Here is a 21,802-nt window from a genome sequence, read left to right as displayed (position 1 = left end):
GATATTACATAGACAGTAGAAACCATAAGGAGTCCTTCTACAACATTCCAATGACCTGCAGTCTTCGTCAACACCCACACAGGCAACAGAAGTATTACTGCTCATTCAGGAGCTACAGATGTATCCAATAAGAGTAAATGTAGAAAAACAATACACGTTTCTTCTATATAAGTTCTAAAGCAAGCCTTAATATCCCACAAGTTCATAAGACTCGACCTCATCAAAAATACAATACAAGAGAAAATGCCTATTTAACAGTCTGCGTACCTTACAAGCCAATACATAACCATTTATTATCCAGTATTTGGGTGTCTTTCATAGATTCACATGCCTGAATCATTCCCCGTCGCCGAGACGGGAGCCTCCGGTACATAAAAAAGTAATGTCCTAAGGACATACATAGAGAATATAGGCCGAAGGGCCTCCCCTTTGGGGCCTTTCCACGTCCTTATGTAAAAAGGACCGAACTCTCATCGTTAGCCAATCAGCTCCGACCTCCCTCTAGAACCTTCCCGGGAGGAGCCTCAGTCCCTCAGATTTTCTACCGCACGTTGTGCTAGGGAGTCTCCAACCTGAGCTCTTCAGGTTTTCCTGGCTTCGAAGTCTCAAACTTCGCTGAAGTACACTTTGTACGGAAAGGTTATATATCCTATCTTCGACTACATGTCGGAATCTGATAAGAAAGCTTCGTCCATGGCGGACTCGCAGAAGAAAGCCCTTCTAAGGGCCTGTTCCTCCTGCGGCAAGCAACGGATTCAAGCGGAGGACAAGCACGACCTGTGCTTATATTGCCTGTACCCTGACCACGTCACTGACAAGTGTAGGGTGTGTAGAGCCTTCCCAAAGAAGACTGTTAAGGAAAGGGAAACTCGCCTCCGCGAATGGCTCGACAGGCTTAAGGTCCGAGACACTCTGGAATCTTCCGAGGGTAGTGTCTCCGCGACCTCTAAAGTCTCCAAGAAGAGACCCAGGGTGCAGTCCCCTGGAGAGACAGACACTCCTCCTAAGAAGGCGCACAGGAAACCTTCGGAGGCACGTTCCACCACCTCCTCCGTGTCTGTTAAGGATGGCCAGAGGTTCAAGAAGCCCGCTCCATCTACTAAGCGGACCACCTCGGTCACGACCTCTGTGTCGACCACTACGGCCTCATCGCCCTCCGCGACGGCCACGACGACCACCACTGCGTCCTCAGGCGCACCGGTCTCCTCGACCATTCCTCTGAAACCTTCATCCAGTACGAATACAAAATCCAGTACGAATACTAAGTCTTCGTCACCTAAGAGGTCTAAATCTACAGGTACGCCTTCGCCGAAAACATCTCATACCGAAGGATCGTCACCTAAACGGTCGAGGTCAAGTTCAAAAGGCACGCCTTCGACAACGATATCTCAAGTCCAAGGCCCTACCACCAGTAAGTCGGCGAAACTCTTATCCCCACAAAATTTGATGCCATCGACCCTAACGGAGGTGCCCAAGTCACCAACACACACGGCGGGCGCGCCATCTTCACGCACGTCGTCGGAAGAGACCCCGGCGCCATCTTGGAAGGAATCGAGATTGGTCGAAGCCTCTATTCACTCGATTCCAACGCCCTCGGTTCACCCAACGGTGGAGTTGGCACCCGAGCAAGAACAGGAGACACTCCAGAGTGAGGAGTCAGACGAAGAACAGGAGGTTCACGAGGAACACCAGGACGTCCACGAGATCCGGGACGAACTTATATATCAGGGGCGCTCCCTGAACGTCGACACGGTGAACACCCCGATGATCTGTTTGCCACTGTCTCTGGTCAACGATTTGAAATCCCTGGTGCAGGACTATAAACAACGGTTCCCGGACGCCGACAGCGGCACCCACGTGCCGGTCACCCAAGCGCAACCATCGGCCTCGCAACCTTCCGCTCCCCAGGCCCGTCCTCGGAACCAACCCCAACCTCGCACTCGACCGCAAACTCAGGCGGAGGACTCATCGGAAAGCGAGGAGGAGGAGACGGACTTAGAGGAAGGCGAGGTGCAAGACGCCGCCTCGGACCCCAGAGACGACGATGCCGATGCTGCGTCATCACACCATTCGTCTACCCCGGCATCCCCGCGACCGCGCCACTCTGAGGCGGCGGACGTGGGAGGTTTTCACAAACTGGTGGACAGAGCTGCAAAGAGGTTTCACATGGCAGTGGAATCCGCGGAAACGGAATGCTTCCTCCATGATTTCAAGGAACACAGCCAGAAATTGGCCAAGTCTATTCCACTTATAGACTTTCTGTGGGAACAGGGCAAGAAGCTGATGCTCACGCCTGCTTCGGTGCCTGCGGTGGTTCCGCGCCTAGACAAGAAATATAAGGCCCCGAACACCGCACCTGCCTGCCTGACCGGCCACCCCAATCCGGACTCGGTTGTGACGCAGGCGGCCCAAAAACAATCCCGCAACCCTTCCTCGCCGCTGTCCGCGCCCCCTGACAAGGAAGGAAGGAAGCTGGACACCATAGGCAAACGGTTCTCTACCACGTCCGCCATGACCATCAAGGTAGCGAATTCCATCGCCCTCCTTGGCCGCTACAACCGCCAGCTATGGGAAGACATAGCTCCTTATCTACAAAGTCTGCCAGCCGCGGTCCAGGACGAGGTGAAAGCTCTTCTAGCGGAAGGACAAAACTCCGCGGCAGAAATTATCGACTGCGCCATCGACGCAGCCATGACGGGACTCCGCCAGTTGGCCGGGGCTGCCGTGCTCCGCCGCCAAGGCTGGCTCAAAGCAACGTCCTTTCGGCAGGAGGTCCAATCTAAGGTGCTGGACATGCCGTTCGACGGTCAATTCCTCTTTGGAGAGAAGATAGACGAGGCGCTCCAGGCCATCAAGAAGGACACCGATACGGCGAGGGCTCTGGGCTCCCTCCAGTCCCGGAACCAATCCTTTCGGGGGGGCCGCTCCAGAGGTCAGTACTCCTACAGGGGTTCCTACCAAAATCGGTTGTCCTATTCCTACAGCAACAGGAACCAGCCCCAGCACAAACAACAGTCCCGTCAGTCGTCCTATGGGAGGTCGTCCTTCAGAGGCAAATCCGCCAAGAAGGGCGCTGGCGGCCGCCAGTGACCATTTACTCCAGCCAGTCCCACCACCGTCTCAATCCTTTCGAATTGGAGGAAAACTGACCCACTTCCTCAAAAATTGGCAAAAAATCACTACGGATCGGTGGGTACTGCAAATAATTCAATTTGGACATTCCTCGAACTGGTCAACACCCCTCCCAACACTCCTCCGCTGAAGCGTGCTCACAAACACCTGCACCTCCTTCTCCAGGAAGTATCCGCCATGTTGGTCAAAGGAGCCATCGAAAGAGTCCCAAAGTCCCAGAAGGGGAAGGGTTTTTATTCCCACTTCTTCCTAGTCCAACAGAAAGGGGACAAGTGGAGGCCGATCTTAGACCTCCGGGCGCTCAACGCCTTCCTGCGGAGTCAATCCTTCCGGATGGTCACAATCCAGGAGATCCTGGGAGCACTGGAAAGAGGAGACTCGATGGTCTCCCTGGACTTACAGGACGCCTACTACCATATCCCCATCCTCGTGAGGCACAGGAAGTACCTACGGTTCGAAATAGCAGGCAGACATTACCAGTTCAAGGTTTTGCCTTTCGGCCTCAAATCCGCACCACGTATCTTCACGAAGTGCTTGGCGCCAGTGGCGGCCTTCCTGCGGCAAAGGGGTCACCAGGTGTTCCCCTACCTGGACGACTGGCTGGTGAAGGCGCCTTCCCCGGAAGGCACGACGGCTTCATCCAACGCCTGCAGCGCTCTTTTTCAACAGCTGGGTCTGACGATCAACCTCAAGAAATCCTGCACTACCCCTTCAACGAGGATCACCTTCCTAGGGGCTACCCTAGACACGAAGCGCGCGAAGGCTTTCCCCTCGGAGGACAGGACCAACAAAATACTGTCCCTGGCCGCGGCGGTGGCCAAGAAGCCTCGCATCAAGGTACGGACATTCACCTCCTTGCTAGGGATGATGTCTTCGTGCATTCTCCTCATACCACACTGCAGGCTCCGCATGCGTCCCCTGCAGGAGGCGCTGGCGAGACAATGGAAACAGGTTTCCGGCTCCTTCGAGGACATTATCACGATCACACCGGCCATCACAAAGGCCCTTCTGTGGTGGAGAAACCGAACTCACCTGACGACCGGATTGCAGTTCCTCCTGCCACCGGCACCACTGGTCATCACGACAGACGCCTCACTGGAAGGATGGGGAGCAGTCCTGTTGGACCTTCGCGTCAGCGGAAAATGGGACGCCCAGGAGAAACAACTACACATCAACCTGCTGGAACTGAGAGCGGTGTATCTGGCTCTGCAGGCCTTCCTGCCACGTATCGGCACTTCCCCGGTGCTCGTCAAAACAGACAACACCACGACGATGCACTACCTGAACAAACAGGGGGGAACGCGATCTCTCTCTCTCTCACGAGAATCGCAAAAAATCTGGAACTGGTTGGTGGCGCACGGACTCTCCCTCAAAGCGGAGTACGTTCCCGGGAAGGACAACACTATCGCGGACGCCCTCAGCAGACAGACCTCTCTCTCCCACGAATGGGAGCTGGACGGCGACACGGTAGCCCACGTCTTCTCGCAATGGGGGACTCCGAGGATCGATCTCTTCGCGACGGCAGGGAACGCCAAATGCCAAAGCTACGCAAGCTGGCATCCCCAACGGGGGTCACTGGGAAATGCTTTTTCCATCGGCTGGTTCAGCGTGTTTGCGTACGCTTTTCCTCCGTTCCCGCTGATACCGAGGCTCCTCCGGAAGATGAAGACGGAACCGTGCACCCTGATACTGATTGCTCCGTACTGGCCGAGACAACATTGGTTCTCGGACCTGCTTCGCCTGTCCATCAGGCCCCCGATTCACCTGCGACAACACCCGAACCTCTTAACGATGTCCGGAGGCCAGGTACACCACCCGAACCTCCGTTCGCTCAACTTATCGGCCTGGCTCCTGAGCACCGAGAGTTCGGAGACCTAGAGATCCCGCAGGACTGCAGGGCAGTACTAGCCAAAGCGAGGGCGGGCAGCACGAACAAAACCTACTCGCTGAAGTGGAAGAGGTTCTGCCTGTGGTGTTCGGAACACGACTTACACCCCCTCCGGGTCACCCCGGTGCAGCTGCTACCGTACCTCCTCCACCTGGCTCAATCGGGGCTGGCTCACGCCTCCATTAAGGTTCATCTGGCTGCGATTTCAAGATTCACCAGGACCCCATCTGGACCCTCCCTATGGTCCAGTCGACTGATAAAGCAATTTCTGAAAGGGCTCTACAGATCCTTTCCGAGGCCTCGGAAAGTCCCTCCAACCTGGCAGTTGAACTTGGTGCTCAACCAACTCATGAAACACCCATTCGAGCCCATACACCGGGCCTCACTCAAACATCTTTCCTGGAAAACGGCACTCCTGCTAGCCCTGACGTCAGCCAGACGAGTCAGCGAACTTCAGGCGCTGTCTATTCAGGAACCGTATCTCCAATTCAGGCACGACCGGGTGGTACTCAGGCCCAACCCTAAATTCATCCCTAAGGTGCCGTCGGACTTTCATCTGAACGAACCAATTGTCCTCAAGTCGTTCTTTGCGAACCCTTCCACAGCGGCGGAAAGGGCGCTGCATTCCTTGGACCTTAAAAGGTGTCTCAAATTCTACTTGGACAGGACCAAAGACGTCAGAAAGTCTTCTCAACTCTTTGTAGCCTACAGCAACCCACGCATGGGGTTGCCCTTGACGAAACAGAGCATCTCCCGCTGGATTTCTTCAGCGATTGCTTTCTGCCATGATCAGGCCGGACGGCCTTTGACGGACCGAGTGGCTGCCCACTCTACCAGAGCGATGTCAACGTCAGCGGCGCTCTTCGCTGGAGTGACGATCCTGGACATCTGCCGAGCGGCGACCTGGAAGTCCCCGCACACCTTCTCCAGGCACTACTGCCTGGACATCGAACTGCAGAAGGACGCTGCAGTGGGACAAGCGGTGCTGCGCCATCTCTTCCAATAAGGTGAGCCTTACCTCGTCCCGCCATCCAGGTATGCACATTCTTCATGGTCTTTGTTTATCTCTGCTATATGCATGACTGTATATTACCATGTTTCTCTCACATTGTCTGTGTTTATGCAGGCCTGCTGATTGTGGGAATGTGCTTTACCACTATGCATGTGTAACTGCTAACTACTCTGATTCAGGCATGTGAATCTATGAAAGACACCCAAATACTGGATAAGAAATGCGTTACTTACCTGTAACAGCAGTTATCCAGTATTGGTGTCTTTCATAGATTCACATGCACCCCTCCCGCCTCCCCGGTAAGGACTCACGTACCTCTCTGTCTACAGTGCGACACCCTAGCTGGGTGCGTACGAAAATCTGAGGGACTGAGGCTCCTCCCGGGAAGGTTCTAGAGGGAGGTCGGAGCTGATTTGCTAACGATGAGAGTTCGGTCCTTTTTACATAAGGACGTGGAAAGGCCCCAAAGGGGAGGCCCTTCGGCCTATATTCTCTATGTATGTCCTTAGGACATTACTTTTTTATGTACCGGAGGCTCCCGTCTCGGCGACGGGGAATGATTCAGGCATGTGAATCTATGAAAGACACCAATACTGGATAACTGCTGTTACAGGTAAGTAACGCATTTCATCCTCCCCATCCCCCCAACCTGCTTTCGTGTTTGGCCTGTGCAACAAATAAATAGCAAAACACTTCAATTAGTCCCCGTTTGCCCTTAAATCTCAGTCATCACCTACATTTGTTTCCTCCCCAATGTAAGAGGTGCAGAACATGCAGTCCGGCTCCGGGCTCAAACAACTCTGGCTGCCCTCTTAATGCAGACAACATAAACGACCTGGCTGTCGGATCATCCTCAAGTTTATTGTCCTTGCGTACTGACGCATCCGCACCTCCTCCATATTTGCCCACTCACATACGCCCCTCAACCACGTCGTACATGCGAAAAGACAGCCACACCTCCCGAGCTGGACTCGAGATTTTCATATACTGAAGATATAGCCCGGTGCCCAGAGAAAAGGAAGCCATCGCTTACTCCTGCATGATAAAGCGCTACTCAACATACATATCTCCCTTCAGGTTACATCCCCCATCCCTCCAACGCTGCACCGACATGGACTCAGTGAAGGAAAAGTAAGGTTGTACTGCCCACAAAGGCATATCCGGCGCATAGAGAGCTTGCCAAATGACCTGCTGGAAAACATCCCCCCACCCCCTGTCGTATAATATAAGATAACGATGAGGGGGCCTGGAAACCAAGCATCAGAAGGGCCAGTAAAGGTTTCCCACCTTGAGTGCCCAATAAGAGCTGTTTATACCTTTATCATGGTTATGTCTTTTTCTGCAAACTTCCATTCTCTATCATGGGACTTCCCTACTTACTCCACTACATGGGACATCAAACCCCTGTAAAAAATATGCAAGCATTCCAAAATGTGAATCATTTTCTTCTTTTAAAAAAAAAAGTGTATCTAAAAGACAAAATTAAGAAACCTCCATTCGTACTCCCTCAGTAAAAATGGAAGATATTTCATTAAATTCCTGATGGCAATAGGCTGCATGTGCATCCAGTGTGCCATGCGCCTTACTGTGCAACTGATAGCTTTTAAGGTGTGGAGAAAAAGGGCATCACTTTTAATCTGGGGAGAATAGCACCCTCTTTGAGGGACTTTTGTTACAAAAAAATGTATTCAGCAAGACTTCTGGCCAGAGGTATAAATTTAAATTAGACTCTGTAGAAATGACTTCAACCGAAAGAGAAAGGAAAAAAACATAGTTTAAATAATCAGAAAAGATTGGATTGAAATTTTAAAATCTTTACATATGTTCTGGTTTTCAAGGTGGTGGCAGCGGTACTCTGAGCTTATAAATCTTGGGAGGATACCCTTGGTGCAGAAATATTGTTACAGCTGATTAACTTTCCCCTACTGATTCCAGTAGCTGGCAGGCCTAAAAAGAACTTGATCGTGACAAAAGTTATGATAGAAATGCTAATCTGAAATGAGCCTGGATAGGATGTAGATCATGTTCCATTAAAAGCCGGTTGACGTTTAAGATTAAGGTTTGGTTGCTCATATGACAGGCCTTCATTGGTATTTAAAGTAAAAGTAACTCTTGAGAGATTACTGGGTGTGATAATAAATCACTAATAATCTATGTTAGGAGAAATATGGATGCGGTAAAGGAAAGTAAGTAAGGAAATTACATTAATTGCATACAAGTGTATGTATTTAGATGCAGAGCATGACCTTTTGTTCTGCTGTGCTAAAGGACATTGGGATTACTTCTGTGTAATGTAGAAATCGTCGATAAAATAAATGAAAAGTGAATTTGAAAACACACTCTAACCCAGGCCACCCATACTTGTAGGTAGTGGGCACTGAGATATGGCCTAGGTCCAGAATGTGATAATTCACCTTTGACATTATTACTTAGAAATTAGGATTTCGCATTTCCATGGGCAGGTGCATGAATAGAGGGGCCCTTACCCTCCCAAGCCAGGCATGCATGGGAGGGTGCAGGTATTGTTCCTAAAAAGAAGGGAAGTACATTATTAGAGCAGGACTTTATCATGAGAGCTAGGCTGGGGCCCAAAGGCTAGAGGACCAGGCGCTGTGCCTGGGCGGGGGGAGTGGAAGGACCAGATCTGTGATGGTCGAGTTATAGGGCACCAGTCACGACTTACAGTGCCAGGAGGTAGTCTTTGTCCATGATGTTAGGCTCTATGCCCTTGTTGGTTATCTTCCACTTGTCAGGCTTGGATTATTGGGGGGACAGTGGGGGGGGGGGCTGTCATGACACCTGCACACACATTAAATTTTTGCCCCATCACCTATTAACTATCACCTCAGAATAATTGTTAGAGACTTGATGGCAGTATGCCTTGTGGTAGGGATGAACTAGCCTGTAAGTGAGCTTCCGGCCTTCAACTAAGAGCGCGATCCATGAATGAATATGGCACTAGAGGCTTAACACACTGACTACGCTACTGCTTTCTAGTGTCTGTATTGTTCATCATTCATGTTGTCAAACTGGAACTTATGAAGTATGGTATCCAGATAACTTTGCACGGGTATCTCTTCCTGAGAGGGTACACGATGGAGGGTGTTCTGGACCCATATCCAGAATGGAGGAATTTTACTTTTGCAGAAAACATAATTTGTCCCTACACATAACATGTAGACTATGACATATGCCCCCTTCTGTTCAGGTTAGATCCAGAACTCGTCCTAAATAAGTCTCATTGGTGGGGAGTGGGGTGTAGGGGTGGCATATTGCAATGGTACAAATTTAGGCTGCATTATCTTTCCGAGCCTGTTCAGTGCCAGCTAAGCTCTATCGGAGGAAGTGTGTTCACACGGCCAAGGTTTCACACGTGCCTTGACCCTTCCCCCACATTGAATCATTTTGTTCTGACAGCACTCAGAATATCTCTCACAGATTGATGTAGCCGTGGGCTCCCTGAAGTGCCTCTGGAGGGGGTACGAGACATCTGGATGAAGTGCGTGTGGTTAAAAAGCTGGCCTCCTAGCCTGCTGTTGCTGCGCGGAGGGCGACCCACCAGAAATGGCTGGGCACGAGCCACCTGTTCGGCTCTGCCGCTCTGATTGCCTTGGAGGCTGGTAGACGGTGAATGGGCATGGCTGGTAAATACCCGGAAGGAAATGGACATTTCATATTCAAGGGGGCGACCAAGTGCGTTTAATGATAAGATTTTAGTCCTTCAGTCCGCGAATTGTTTAATGAATGTTTGGAAAGTGGAATCTGCTTGTCGACACCCTTCTCGCCACATTGGATGTGTCTCTTGTTGCTATCCTGTGCCTTTCACATGGTGCATGTCTCCACTCTTGAATGTTCTTTGTGTTTGTTTTTCTCATTACTGTTGATTTTTTGTGTTGCTGTTAATTTTTTGCGAACCAGCCTGTATATTGACCTGCTAGGGACAGGTTGGGGACCGGTAGAATGAGGACTAGTGGAATGGAAATGGGAATGGCGATGATGTGCAAACTTCCAACGCATTGCAGTAGAAAGGAGACTGGCAGTCTAAAATTGTAGGATGTCCAACTGCCTTACTTACTGTCCCCCTGCTCCAATTAGAGGTCAGGAGAATGTACTTATTCCATAAGTGAATCCACTGTTCTCTGTACTGTTGGGTAAGTATTGCGAAGACCTGACACCGGTGGATATAGCATCGAAGGGGCTTCTTGCAGCTAGGTTGAGCATCGTCTGGTTTGGGTGAGACCCAGTTTGGTGAGCGGAGTTAGAAACTGACGGCCTGACGCACAGCAGGAAGTCATGGAGAGAAGAGATGGTTGTTGGGAAAAGAAGGCAGCTCCATGAGCAGCCTTTTATTCAATACCCTGTAATACCCCTGCCTATGTGCAGCTATTCTAGGGAATGCATGAACAAACTCCTGGCGACATGTTGAATACATAAACCGTAAATCAGTGGCAAAACTTGAGGAAAGTTCATTGGGGTTATATTACTGAGCAACCAAGATAAACAGAAACTATGTAGTGTGGAGTGAGGGGTTGATGAATGATTTCAGCAACGTTGGCAGCAGTAGCAGCAGCATTAGTAGTAGGAGTAGTAGTCGATGACCAGACTAGATGTGCATGGCAGTTCCAGTCCTTAGTAAATTGTATGCTTCTTAAAGCGTAAAGCTTCATTAGGGTGGTGGAGGTTTGTTGGACTGGCATTTATGATGAGGTCTTACTGTAGCATTTTTATGAGGACAGGTCTCCAAAGACAAGTTGGGGGTAGCTGCCTGACCTTCGTAAAAGGCTGTTGATGCATGGATGTGCTCTGGGATCTCATATTTGCCCTCCTGCAAGTTGATAGATATGCTTGTGATTGAATTTTCCAGTGGAGCCTGTACTTCGTGTGGCGATTTTATCTTTGATTCCTTCTACCTTTCTTTTGTCTTCTTTCTTCCTTTTTACCTTCATTCACGCATTTTTTTCTTTTCTTGCTTCACTTATGTCTCCCTTCCCTTAGTTTTCCCTGTCCTTTTTACAATTCCTATTTTCCCTTTTCTCTTTCTTCCTCCATTTCCTCTTTCTGTTTCTTGCACATCTTTTCTTCCGCCTTTTTGTTTTTTTTTTCTCTTGACCTCCCCATTTTTATTAAATTTGCCGGTATTTGCTTTTAACGCTACCTAACCTATTTGTTCTCATTTTATTCATTCTATAACCTTTTTTTCTTTCTACTTTTGGTTAGCGTCAACATCATGTTTTCCTTTCCTCCATGTTTTCCTTCCTGAGTCTTGTTTCTGTCTTTCATACATTTTTCACAGTACGTATATCTGATTTATCAGTATTTTTATCTCACTTCTTTTTCTTTCTTTTTCTGTTTTTACTCCTTGCTTATATAATACACTTCTTTCCGTGCCAGCTGGTGAAGGGTGCGGTGAGGCTTTATGTGAAGTATATTGTGCAGTGTCTCTAATGCTAAAGTATCTATTAATATGTTTTCGTGCCTCAGCTGGGAAGGTTGCAGTCGCTTGCTGAGCGCTCCCGGGTTACCTGGCTTTGGATGCTGCGTCCTTCGCCATGCGTGCGCGCAGAGGCGGGTCAGGAAATTGCCCCCCTGCCTACATCCCCCCGTGGACACCCCTGGCTCCATCTCCTCCCGACAAAATGTGTGCCACTCCTGCCGAAATTCCACTTCTGTCAGTTAAGGCCTCGATCGATGAGGGAATAGCCGTGCCGGCCTTCTCAGCTGCTTCCCGGTGCCGGGCCTGGCAGGATGCCGGCCGTCCTGCTGCTCGCAGCCAGCAGGAGTGTTTGTGGAGCTGAGAGAACACATGTCAATAGTCATTTAGCTACATTGGGAGCAGGTACCCACTTTGCACGGACGGCAGGCCCCAGGGGAAGCACGGGTTCCTGGCTGCATCTTCGTGTGGCCGTGTGCCTTCATGTGGCATGCTTCATCGCCTGCATTTATTTAATGGGAGGCCACGGCTGACCTCGTTTGTCCATACATGGTCCACTCTGTATCATTTACATGCACAGACCTCCCTTGTATGCCTGTCTCGTGCTCATGTTTTTTAGACTCCCTCTGCACGTTTCTGATGTCTCTAGTCCTAGTGCTTTATATGTCTGTATTTGTGTACGCCCTCCGCCCTCTATCACTTTTGCTTGTGTTGTATGATTCCCTTTTTGAATGCATACATTCCCTTCATTGCTGTTTCTTCTATATAATACCATGCTCTCCAACACGCGCCCACGAACCTGTTACAAATCAAAGTGCTTCACAACTTTTTTCAGGTATGATGCGCTATATAGGTAAATCCGTCTGGCCACGCCAGAAAACCCTTTACACTTCGCAGGGTGTATGAAAATAATAAATAAATACAGTACAATGGCCTATTTGTATGTCTGACACTGTGTTCTCTTTTTTTTTCTGTATCCCCTCAGCTAACTGTTTTTTTTCATTTTCATGTTTGTCTTTCTCGGTCTCATGTATGTGACATTATCTCTCCAGTATGTTTATGTGCCTTCCATTGCTTGTGTCGTTTATATGCTTAGTTGGATGTCTTCCACTGTCTATAGAGCGCGTTTATGGGCCGGCCGACGCCTCTCTCTTGTATGTTTATATGTGCTCTGCATCCTGAGTGAATTCCAGTGCATAGCCACCAAAATGGGGAAAGTACATCCTCTGACGTGCTTCCTGATAGTATTGCACGTTCTTATCAGATGAGCTGGAAAAGAGCTAAGGGCTCTGGTAGGGGAATAATAGTGAAGTTTCTGTTGAAGAAAATGAGTCCTTGGCAAGTGAGGTAGAGAGACCGAAGCCTTGCAGAGGCTGCTTCCGGCCATGGGGAAGCAGTGCATGAAAGAAGAAGTTGGTGAGGCGTGCAAGAGCCCCTGAAAGTAGTCGAGTGAGAGAGTTTCGGATGGTTTGGAGCTGTCGTAGTAGCAATTTTGGGCGGCCAATGTACAGAGAATTGTAATAATCAAGTTTGCCCAAAATGAAGGCCTGAGCGTTTCTTTTCATACAGCCGTAGGAAGAAATGCAAAGATTTTCATGAAAAATCAAAAGCCATACCCTGAAGAAGGATGGAAAAATGTTGTGAATCTGTTGGACCAAGAATAACTTGTACCTAAAATAAGACATTTATTTTTAGCTGCTGAGACTCGGTTAAGAAAGCTCCCTAGCTCCTGAGGCCGTAGTTCGGAAACGGAGATGGAGGGTCGGCCTCCTAGATTGATGGCCTCTGTTTTGTCTCCATTTAGCTTTAGACAGACTGCATGCATCCAGGATCTTTCCGCAGTAAGGCAGCCTAGAAAGTTTTCGAGAGTACCCAGATCACACTTAAAAAGAAGATGAGCTGTGTGTCAACAGCATCAGGCATCAAAGAAAAGCCGCAGTCTTGAATAATGGCAGCCTAGGGGGAGGCATAGAAATTGGACAACGTAGGACTGAGTGAGGATTCTTGAGGGATCCCACTAATGATAGATCTAGACGCAGAATAAAAAGAGGACAAGAAGACTGCCAGCATCCTCCCTGTGAGGGAGGAAGGCAAGCCAGAGTACGAGCAAGCTCAGCTTCTGAGGCAAACCTGTTTACTGTCTCTTTTTCAAGGTAGAGCACTTGCTGGACCTTATTCACCTCTACAGGTACACGTATGGAGATGCGGCTTTCTATCCCACATCATCTCTTGAATAATCATTGAACTGCTCTGCCCAGCTACATTTATGGGCAAGTGCTACAGGGGTATACTTGGTGTTCAGTTTTGGCCCCATAGTAAGGAGGTTAGAAGATAAAAGAGATAAAAAAGAATTTGATAACATTGGAGCCAAGTAACCCATTTGCTCTGTACCTCCCCTTCATTTATGTATGCCACTCAGTGCCCCTCTTTTATATGTTCAGACACATTCATTTGCCCTATTCTTTTATACGTTTACATGCCCAGCCTGCACTATTTATTAGCTTACTTGCCTCGCACTATCTCTTTCTGTGTGTTTGCAGCATCACTGCTGAGCGTCTGTGATTTTGCCGAGGGATAAAGCCTGTCTCTTGTTTGTATTGTCATATCTCTTGTGTCCCTTGTATATGTCAGTATGCCCTCCCTTGTCTCCTATATCTATAATGCTTGGTCTGTCAGTCTTTTATTTGTTTGCGAAACCTCCAGTGTATCTTTCTCTTTTAAATCTTTATAGTTATTGGAACCCAGTTATTTGTTTTCATGTTCCATGGTTCACCTCTGTGGACTTGTGTTTTATTTCAAAATGCATTCTCTCTAGGGTAGGTTATTGGGTTTTGCAGCAATGGAACATGCCTACTGATGCTCTTGAGGGAGATATCAGGATTCTCCCTTATCCCAGTGATTCTAAAACCTTTACAAGCCCCACCCTCTCTGATTGAATGCTGCTTATGAATACATCGTCCTCCTGCACTCCAACTAAACCTTAACATACACTGCATTTCATTTGTACCTACCGCCGGAAATGAGTCCCAGGAACGAAGCTCCACGAAGAGCTACTCCCTTTGCTCTTGTTGTGCTTTTGGGAGGAATAATGACAGTACTTCAATTAAGAGGAAAATGAAGGAAGCATGATTTGAACAAAGAGACTGATGAATGCAAGGATGCTGGCCTAGGTTTGCCACATAATCTTGGCTCAGTTTCGGTTCTTACTGTGACTTTGGGGCCTGTTTTGCTTCCGACGATTTCTGTAAGCTACATCTTCCAGGCCTTGTTAAGATAACCAGTTTAGGAATCCGGTGGTGGGGGTTAGTTGGCCTCTGCCCTCAAGGCTGAATTTATCTGGTACAGCTTACACTTCTTGTGTTCATCCAACTTTGGTTATGAGTCCTATGTTTGGTAGAGTTTGATTGTGTTCCTTTTAAATGTCCATGTTTCACACAGTTCATTTGGTTACTTACTTTTGAGACTGCATTCTGTAAGTCTGAGTTTGTGGTTATGGCACATTGTAATGAAAATGGCTTTCTTCTGGAGTTAATGCCTCCACTTATTTTTTCAAATTTCATATATCATGTTATGATAATGTTCCACTTTATCTTCCACTTTATGACTTCAATTAGAAACCAGTGCTCTTTTTTTATCTAAAATTGTATTTTGAGTGATGTTTGCCTGCCAGATATTTGAAATACCCGGTAAAATTACAACATTTAGTAACAGTGAGCTTCAGTCTGCAGTTCAAATAGTTTAACTCTTTTGGAGAGCATATTGTCTTATCATGATTGTTACTATGAATGGTATACATAGAATGATCTGTATTCATTTCACACCTTGACTCCTCTTGAGCTTGACCAGTCCTCTGCCTTTCTATATAGAAGATGTTACAGACTCTGAGACCTAGTTTATTATTTTCTTTGTAGAATCACTTGTCACGCACACATGATGTTTGATCTTAGATGTCATCACATGAAAATGAGTATGTGAAATATCGGAATTAACAAATGAGCAATATGATGTGATTTGAGATCTGCCCATATAATATATTATTTGTCTTCCCTTTGCTCCCCATCCTGTTTCTTCCATTCACTCTCCCCTTTGGATGAAAAGATGCCCCAAAGAAGTCCAAGCATAGTGGAAAGTTGGATGACCTGCTGGAGAAAATAACCAAGGAGAAAAACGAGGACGAGGATGAGTAGCCGTCGGGTCTCTTCACAAGGTAGGTGGTGCACTGTGCCTTGTGGAAATTACTTTCTTCATCCTCTGTACTGCATGTTGGTTCTGAGTCATCTTGTCTCACACATGTTCTTGAAAGGCAAAAGAAATGAAGAATGTGGCCATATCTTATTGCATATTATTCCCGCCCTGCTGCTGCTTTACAGTATGTGCTCTTCATCAGTAAGGAATGAGTGCCAACCTGCTGTAATGCCGTTTATTGTGAAGTTGACACTACACAGCAATGTGAACCACAGTACGCAAAATACCATTAGAGCTAGCCACTCAACCGGTTTAGACATGTTGTTATTTGCTGGGAAGGTGACCTACTGAGGGATTTGCGGCCACAGGACTTGTAAACTAAGGGAATGAATAAGGCAGACACAGCCAGCGGGATCTGGGTTTGTCTGGGCCAGAAGTCACTGGGAGAGGTTATGTTTGGAGATATTCGAGAAGAAAGCACATCCAAAGGATTGTAGATATACACAATACCTGTGCATTTCCGCTCCTTACTTAATAGAATTCTAATTGAAATTAGACTGAAGTGGTAATGATAATTCCTGTAGGCGTCTATGGGTTTTGTTTATCAGCTGCTACTTCTCTGTTGTAAAGGTGTACCAATATCAGGCTTTATTTTTGGTTGCGGTGATCTCTGCCTTATCATTTCTAGTCAAATATGGACCATTTAGAACATCTCTGTACCTAATGCCCCATATATTACACTACCTTCTTTGAGACACCCTGTCATATGAAGAAGTACACCCATATGACAGTGACAACAGCCACCACACCCTTCTCATGACTGCAGACTAACCTCAGGTTTTAGGTTTTAAACCCTCTTGCATACAGTGCTTCCCTAAATAATGTACTTTGTAACCACTTTGCACAACAGTTGCCTTCACAAATCTGCAGCAACTACACTACTGAACAAACCACACCTCCACAATATGCAATCCTCATATTCCTCTTCACACAAACGTACCTGACTCATTCTACAATGTCTGCGCTACAAAATTCTTCAGCACACAATAAGTCTATTTCCGCCTTAACACAGCAAACAACCTGCAACAGACACTACGTTCTACCCCATATATCTCAACATTTCATTACCCACGTTGGACTTGGCCCTTTTGTAGTGTCACCCCAGAACCTTTTGCCTTCCTTCGATATTTTTTCTGACCTGTTGGTGGTGGTTGTATGAGACTGAGCTCTTATCTCAGCTGATAAGTGCTGAAGTGCATGTGCTCTCTTCTAAACTTGGTAAGATTGGTCTACACCAGTTTGGCATATTTAATTTACCTGTAAATCCCTTGTACAGTGTTATCCCATATACCCAGGGCCAGTAAATTAAATGCTACTGATGGGCATGCAGCGCTGCCTGTGCCACTTACCAAAGTAGCCTTTCAAACCTGTCTCAGTCCTCTGTCACTGCAGGGTTTGCTCGCGCAGTTTACTGCCGTCGTGATGTGGCATATAATGTGGTTGCCACGTCTGCCACTCCCCTTTTACTACATATAAGCCAGCCCTAAGGTAGATCCTAGCTAGCCCTATGGGCAGTGTGCTCTGTAGGTAAAAAGCAGGACATGTGTATTAACAGCGTCTGGAATTGTCAAGGCTTGTGCATTTGGGAGCACCTTGCTCGTCATTGTGCCAGCATGCTTTGAGAGCCCTTTAAGGTTGGGAGGAGTGCTTTTTCAATGCCCTACAGCGTGGTCAGCACTGCGCCTTCCTTGGCAGTCAAACAACGGGAGGGGAGAGCTGAGGCTAACGAAGGGCTCTCCGCTGGTGTTGTTCATGGCTCGACCGCTGTCTCCGGGACTGCCAAGCAAACGCCCAGGTCATAAAGGGGCGAGGCCCAGCCAAGCTGGAGGGCTGGACCAAAGAGAGCAGAGTCGATGGATACTCCGCTCTGTATGCTTATGGCCCTACAGAAGCCGCAGTCCAACGTTCCCGGGGCCCCATCGGTCTCACTGTGGGAGCTGCACTGTGGTGGCACTTCGCCTGGATTGCAAATGTGAGGCCGCCTACTTGGGCATTTCCTACAGCGGTCCGCGCGGCCCCGGAGGGTTCCGGGTAGGCTGCCATTGCAGTCTTTGGGCCCGTGCCTGTGGCCGAGGTCCCGCTGCGGTTCTTCGGGGTTCTGGGTTCATGATCCAGACAACCGGGGCCAGGTTTCTGCCCTCATCGTGTTTTGTGCATCCCAGGCTGCCTTGGGGTCGAGTTGGGAGCCTTGTGCCGGAGGGAGCATGTGAACCAGATGGGGAGGAAGCCTCCACGGAGGTCCTTGTCTGGTTGAGGTTTTGTGAAACACCGGGCCTATTGGTGTGGGACTGTGTACTGGTGTTTGCTGTCTTAGCAAGTGTGCAGAAGTAGCAGAGCAAACTACTGCCTCGTATGCCTAATGGTCTGTGTTATGCCCTGATGTGATTAGGCTTTGGATATTGCATTGCCGGTGAGGATTACTAATATGTGCATGCTACAGGTGGTTAGTGTGCTGCTCTGTGGATGATGTGTTTGCATAATGTTTTATGCTCAGTGTACTCCTACCAGTAGTTACTGGTCAACCTAATTGTGATGAGTATGACAATGGTCCGATTGGCCAAGTGATTTGTATAATCCCTGTGAAGTCATGACAAGTGCCTGGTGGCACAGTAATATATTTGATTGTAATCTAATATGTTTTTATGGATAATACAAAGGATATTTTTATATAACCTTGTGTGGAGTCTCTTTTGTGGTGTGCCTAGTCTGTCACTACTGTGTGAGTGTCTTGCACAAACACTTTACACACTGCCTCTGGGATAAGCCTGACTGCTCTGCCAAGCTACCAAGGAGGTGAGCAGGGATTATCTTTGGTGTGTAACTCCCTTGCCCGGACTAAAGTTGTGGGTTCTGCCTGGCTTAGGTGCATACCCTACACACCCAGAAACTCCATTTCTAACAATCCATCAACAGGAATATCACACTATCCTAAGTGCTGCTCCAAATGTAACTTCAGCCTCCATCCCAAACACTCCACAGCATCATCTTGGGAAGCCCTGACACAACATTGTTGTCACTACTTGACACACCAGACATCCCACAACTCTTACACTTTCCTTCGCCCAACAACTATTTCATCATCACACACAGGCAAACTTCACTTTCCCCCACACACATCCTGTCTCCACCATCCCACAAATTCTTCTACATCCATCATAAAATAGTTTGACTCTCACGAACCAAGACATGGGAAACCTTGTCACACAGGAAACCCCCTTACATTGCACCATTCTCTGTATACTTGACCTGCAGAACTCCTACTCCACTCCACATCCCACCCCACTACCCACACAATTCCAGCCACCCAGTCAGTAAATGTTATTGTCACCTATGATTATTCAGGAAATCGGTTGAACTCTATATCTATCCACAAGACGCAACTGTGCCATCACAATACACTCCACTCACACAACCTCCTTCTCGTGCCCCCCCTACACCCACAGTGTACCAACCAGCCCTCCAAAGGGACAGACTCGCTCTCCCAGCAAGATTCCACACACAGGTCCAGACCAAGCATCTCACAAACACTAGCACTCCCCCCCCCCCTCCCCCTGTCTAGCTAGATCTCTTTACCTCACCTCACTACTAGAGCTGCCATGAGTGAAAAACAGATGCCAACAACAACTTTTGGTGTTCGTTTGACAGAGATGTTACTTATACCGTTATTGAAGGCAGTGTGGCATGTAGAAAGAGACTTTTTTTTTAGAAAGGTGGTATGGTTTAATCCTAGCTAACGCGTTGGTAACGTCATCTCGTGCAAAATTTAATTTTAACCAGAAGATTCCCTGAACGAGGAATTATCAGTTCCTTGAATGCCAAGGGAAATTGCTTTATTGGAAATTACCACTAGATGATTATGCCTTACAGCCCTTCTATAAAACAGACCCTAAGTCTATATCATCCTTCTTTGTTACATTTTTTAGGATTTGAGTAATATATTTGTTATGTGTACCTGTTTAATTGCAACACAAGTAATTTTTCACTTACATGGTTTCTGGTGTCAAACCTTATGTCCTTTCATCTGGTGGAATAATATTTTGCAGCCCAACTCATTTATGGCGATGTATAGCTCTATATTGCATGATAGCTGATTTTGTAGTATTAACTTTTGCTGTTTTCTCAAATTAGTGCAGATGACAATTAATGTGTTGCACTTTTTCCTGTGGAGTCTGCTCAAGTGGCTTCCCCATTGAGATTTTTTTTTAAACTAAGGGCCAGATGTAGGTAATCTTGATTTACCGATTCTAAAATACAGAATTTTACCCATTTGGTATTTTAGAATCGGTAAATGCTATGTAGGTAAATATTCTGTAAGTATTACCGAATCGGTACGATTCGGTATTTACCAAATCGGTATTTACCGATTCAGTAATTCCCATTCATTCCTATGGGCCTCAAGGCCCATAGGAATGAATTGGAATTACTGAATCGGTAAATACCGATTCGGTAAAATGGGGAACTCATTCAAGAGTGGCAGGGTGTCACATTGGCACCCTGTTACACCCCTGAATAGTGCATAGGTGAACATGTGGCAGACATACATGTCCAAAGGGCATGTATGTCTGCCACATCGCACTGTTGTAAAAGCAAAATATTTGCTTTTGCAAAGGTTTTCGATATTTATATTTACCACCAACTTGTAGTTGGTGATAAATACCGAATCCTTACCTATCCAACGCACTCATTTGAGTGCTCCCTACATTGCAAATTCAGTAATTTACCAAATCGGTAATTTACCGATTCCTTAAAATACCGAATCGGTAACTCACTGAATTTGTTATTGAGGCCACCTACATCTCAGTAGTCTAATACCGGTCGGTAACAGCCGAAATTCGTAAATTACGGCCGTTACCGACCGGTATTAGGCGACCTACATCTGGCCCTTAATGTCTTTCCTTGTGTACTCTTACTTAAAATTCGTTTCCCTTCTCCTACATTCTGATCGGTCTGCCTGAAAATCTGAATGTGCACTTTCTTGGTGTCCTGAGTTAATTATACACATCGCTTGACTCAGAGGATGTGTTTGGGCCTATTATGAAACCGCGTTCAAGTGTGCAGGCAGAAACCAGTGGACTCAGAACTCCAATTTTAAAAGTGTCGCATTAAAAATGTAACAATTTTGAAGTAAAGAGGGAAGGTAGAGGTGGGCGGGTGTTAAACAGAAAGTTCACGGGGGTGCATTGAAAAGGCTGGGCTTGAAACTCTCCTTGGCAGATGTGTTGCATACACTTCTATCCGGTAGAGTTGAGGTTTGGCCTTTTCATGCCACCACTCCTTACCATATGTAGGCCATGGTGGGACTTTCTATAGAAGCCCTTTGTTTTTCTAACTCCACGTCCTATTTTCTGTATTTTACCATTCTCGCTGTTTGTGTGCACTGCCTCATACATGCCTCTTACTGTTGCTCATGCTTTCCACAAATATTTTCTGGTAACTGCGGTGTTATGCACTTTATAGTTTGCCCGTGCTATATATAAGTCATTGTGTTCTGCCATATAATTAATATAACGCATTGCCATTAGCCGCACATTACTCGTAACATAAGGCTGTCGATAAAGTATTTTGTGCATATAACTTTAATTGCATTTTCTAATAAACATTCTAAAACATATGTATTATAATGCCTATCTGCATGCTAATATATACCGCGTTTCAATTGATAAAGCCTAATATGCCAAATTTGTTAAAACTACCAGACACCGAAACTTATTCTTAACGATTTTTGTGCAGGCCGCTACCTATGTGCCAAATGCACAATCTCATATCGGCATGGCTACAACCCACATAATGACTGACTTCTCAATACTACAAGACGTACCCCCTCAACCTCAGATCATTGTTATCACGACCTATGAAAAAGACTCTCTACTTCTGCTCAGTTCACTAACTTTTCCCCACTTGACGGCTTAGAAGGCTCAAGACCACAGCAACCACCATACCCTTATTAGTGACTCAGCGATATTTTGTCCAACTTCCATCGTTTTGCAATAGATGCAGTAATTAATGTAACAACATGAAGTCCAAAACTTTTGATTACTGATTTCCTCCACACTGTTCTCAGATTTTCTCTCCTTTGTGTCTTCAGACTGCACCT

The 21,802-nt window shown here is 47.1% G+C and overlaps 1 protein-coding gene across 1 annotated transcript in view; it reads left to right on the top strand.

Moving 5' to 3' along the window:
• RBM19 (RNA binding motif protein 19) overlaps window positions 1-21,802 on the top strand; it is a 543,939-nt gene that overhangs the window by 432,180 nt on the left and 89,957 nt on the right. Inside the window, exon 24 of the mRNA XM_086943257.1 lies at window positions 15,562-15,670. Coding sequence (XP_086799383.1) covers window positions 15,562-15,650 — 89 coding nt within the window. The 3' untranslated portion in view covers window positions 15,651-15,670. The remainder of the gene's footprint in view (window positions 1-15,561; window positions 15,671-21,802) is intronic.

Source organism: Lissotriton vulgaris, chromosome 11 (assembly GCF_964263255.1).
Source record: "Lissotriton vulgaris chromosome 11, aLisVul1.2, whole genome shotgun sequence".
NCBI classification, from domain to species: Eukaryota; Metazoa; Chordata; class Amphibia; order Caudata; family Salamandridae; genus Lissotriton; species Lissotriton vulgaris.
The sequence above is the reverse complement of the archived record's forward strand: the minus strand, read 5'-3'. Positions and strand labels throughout refer to the sequence as shown.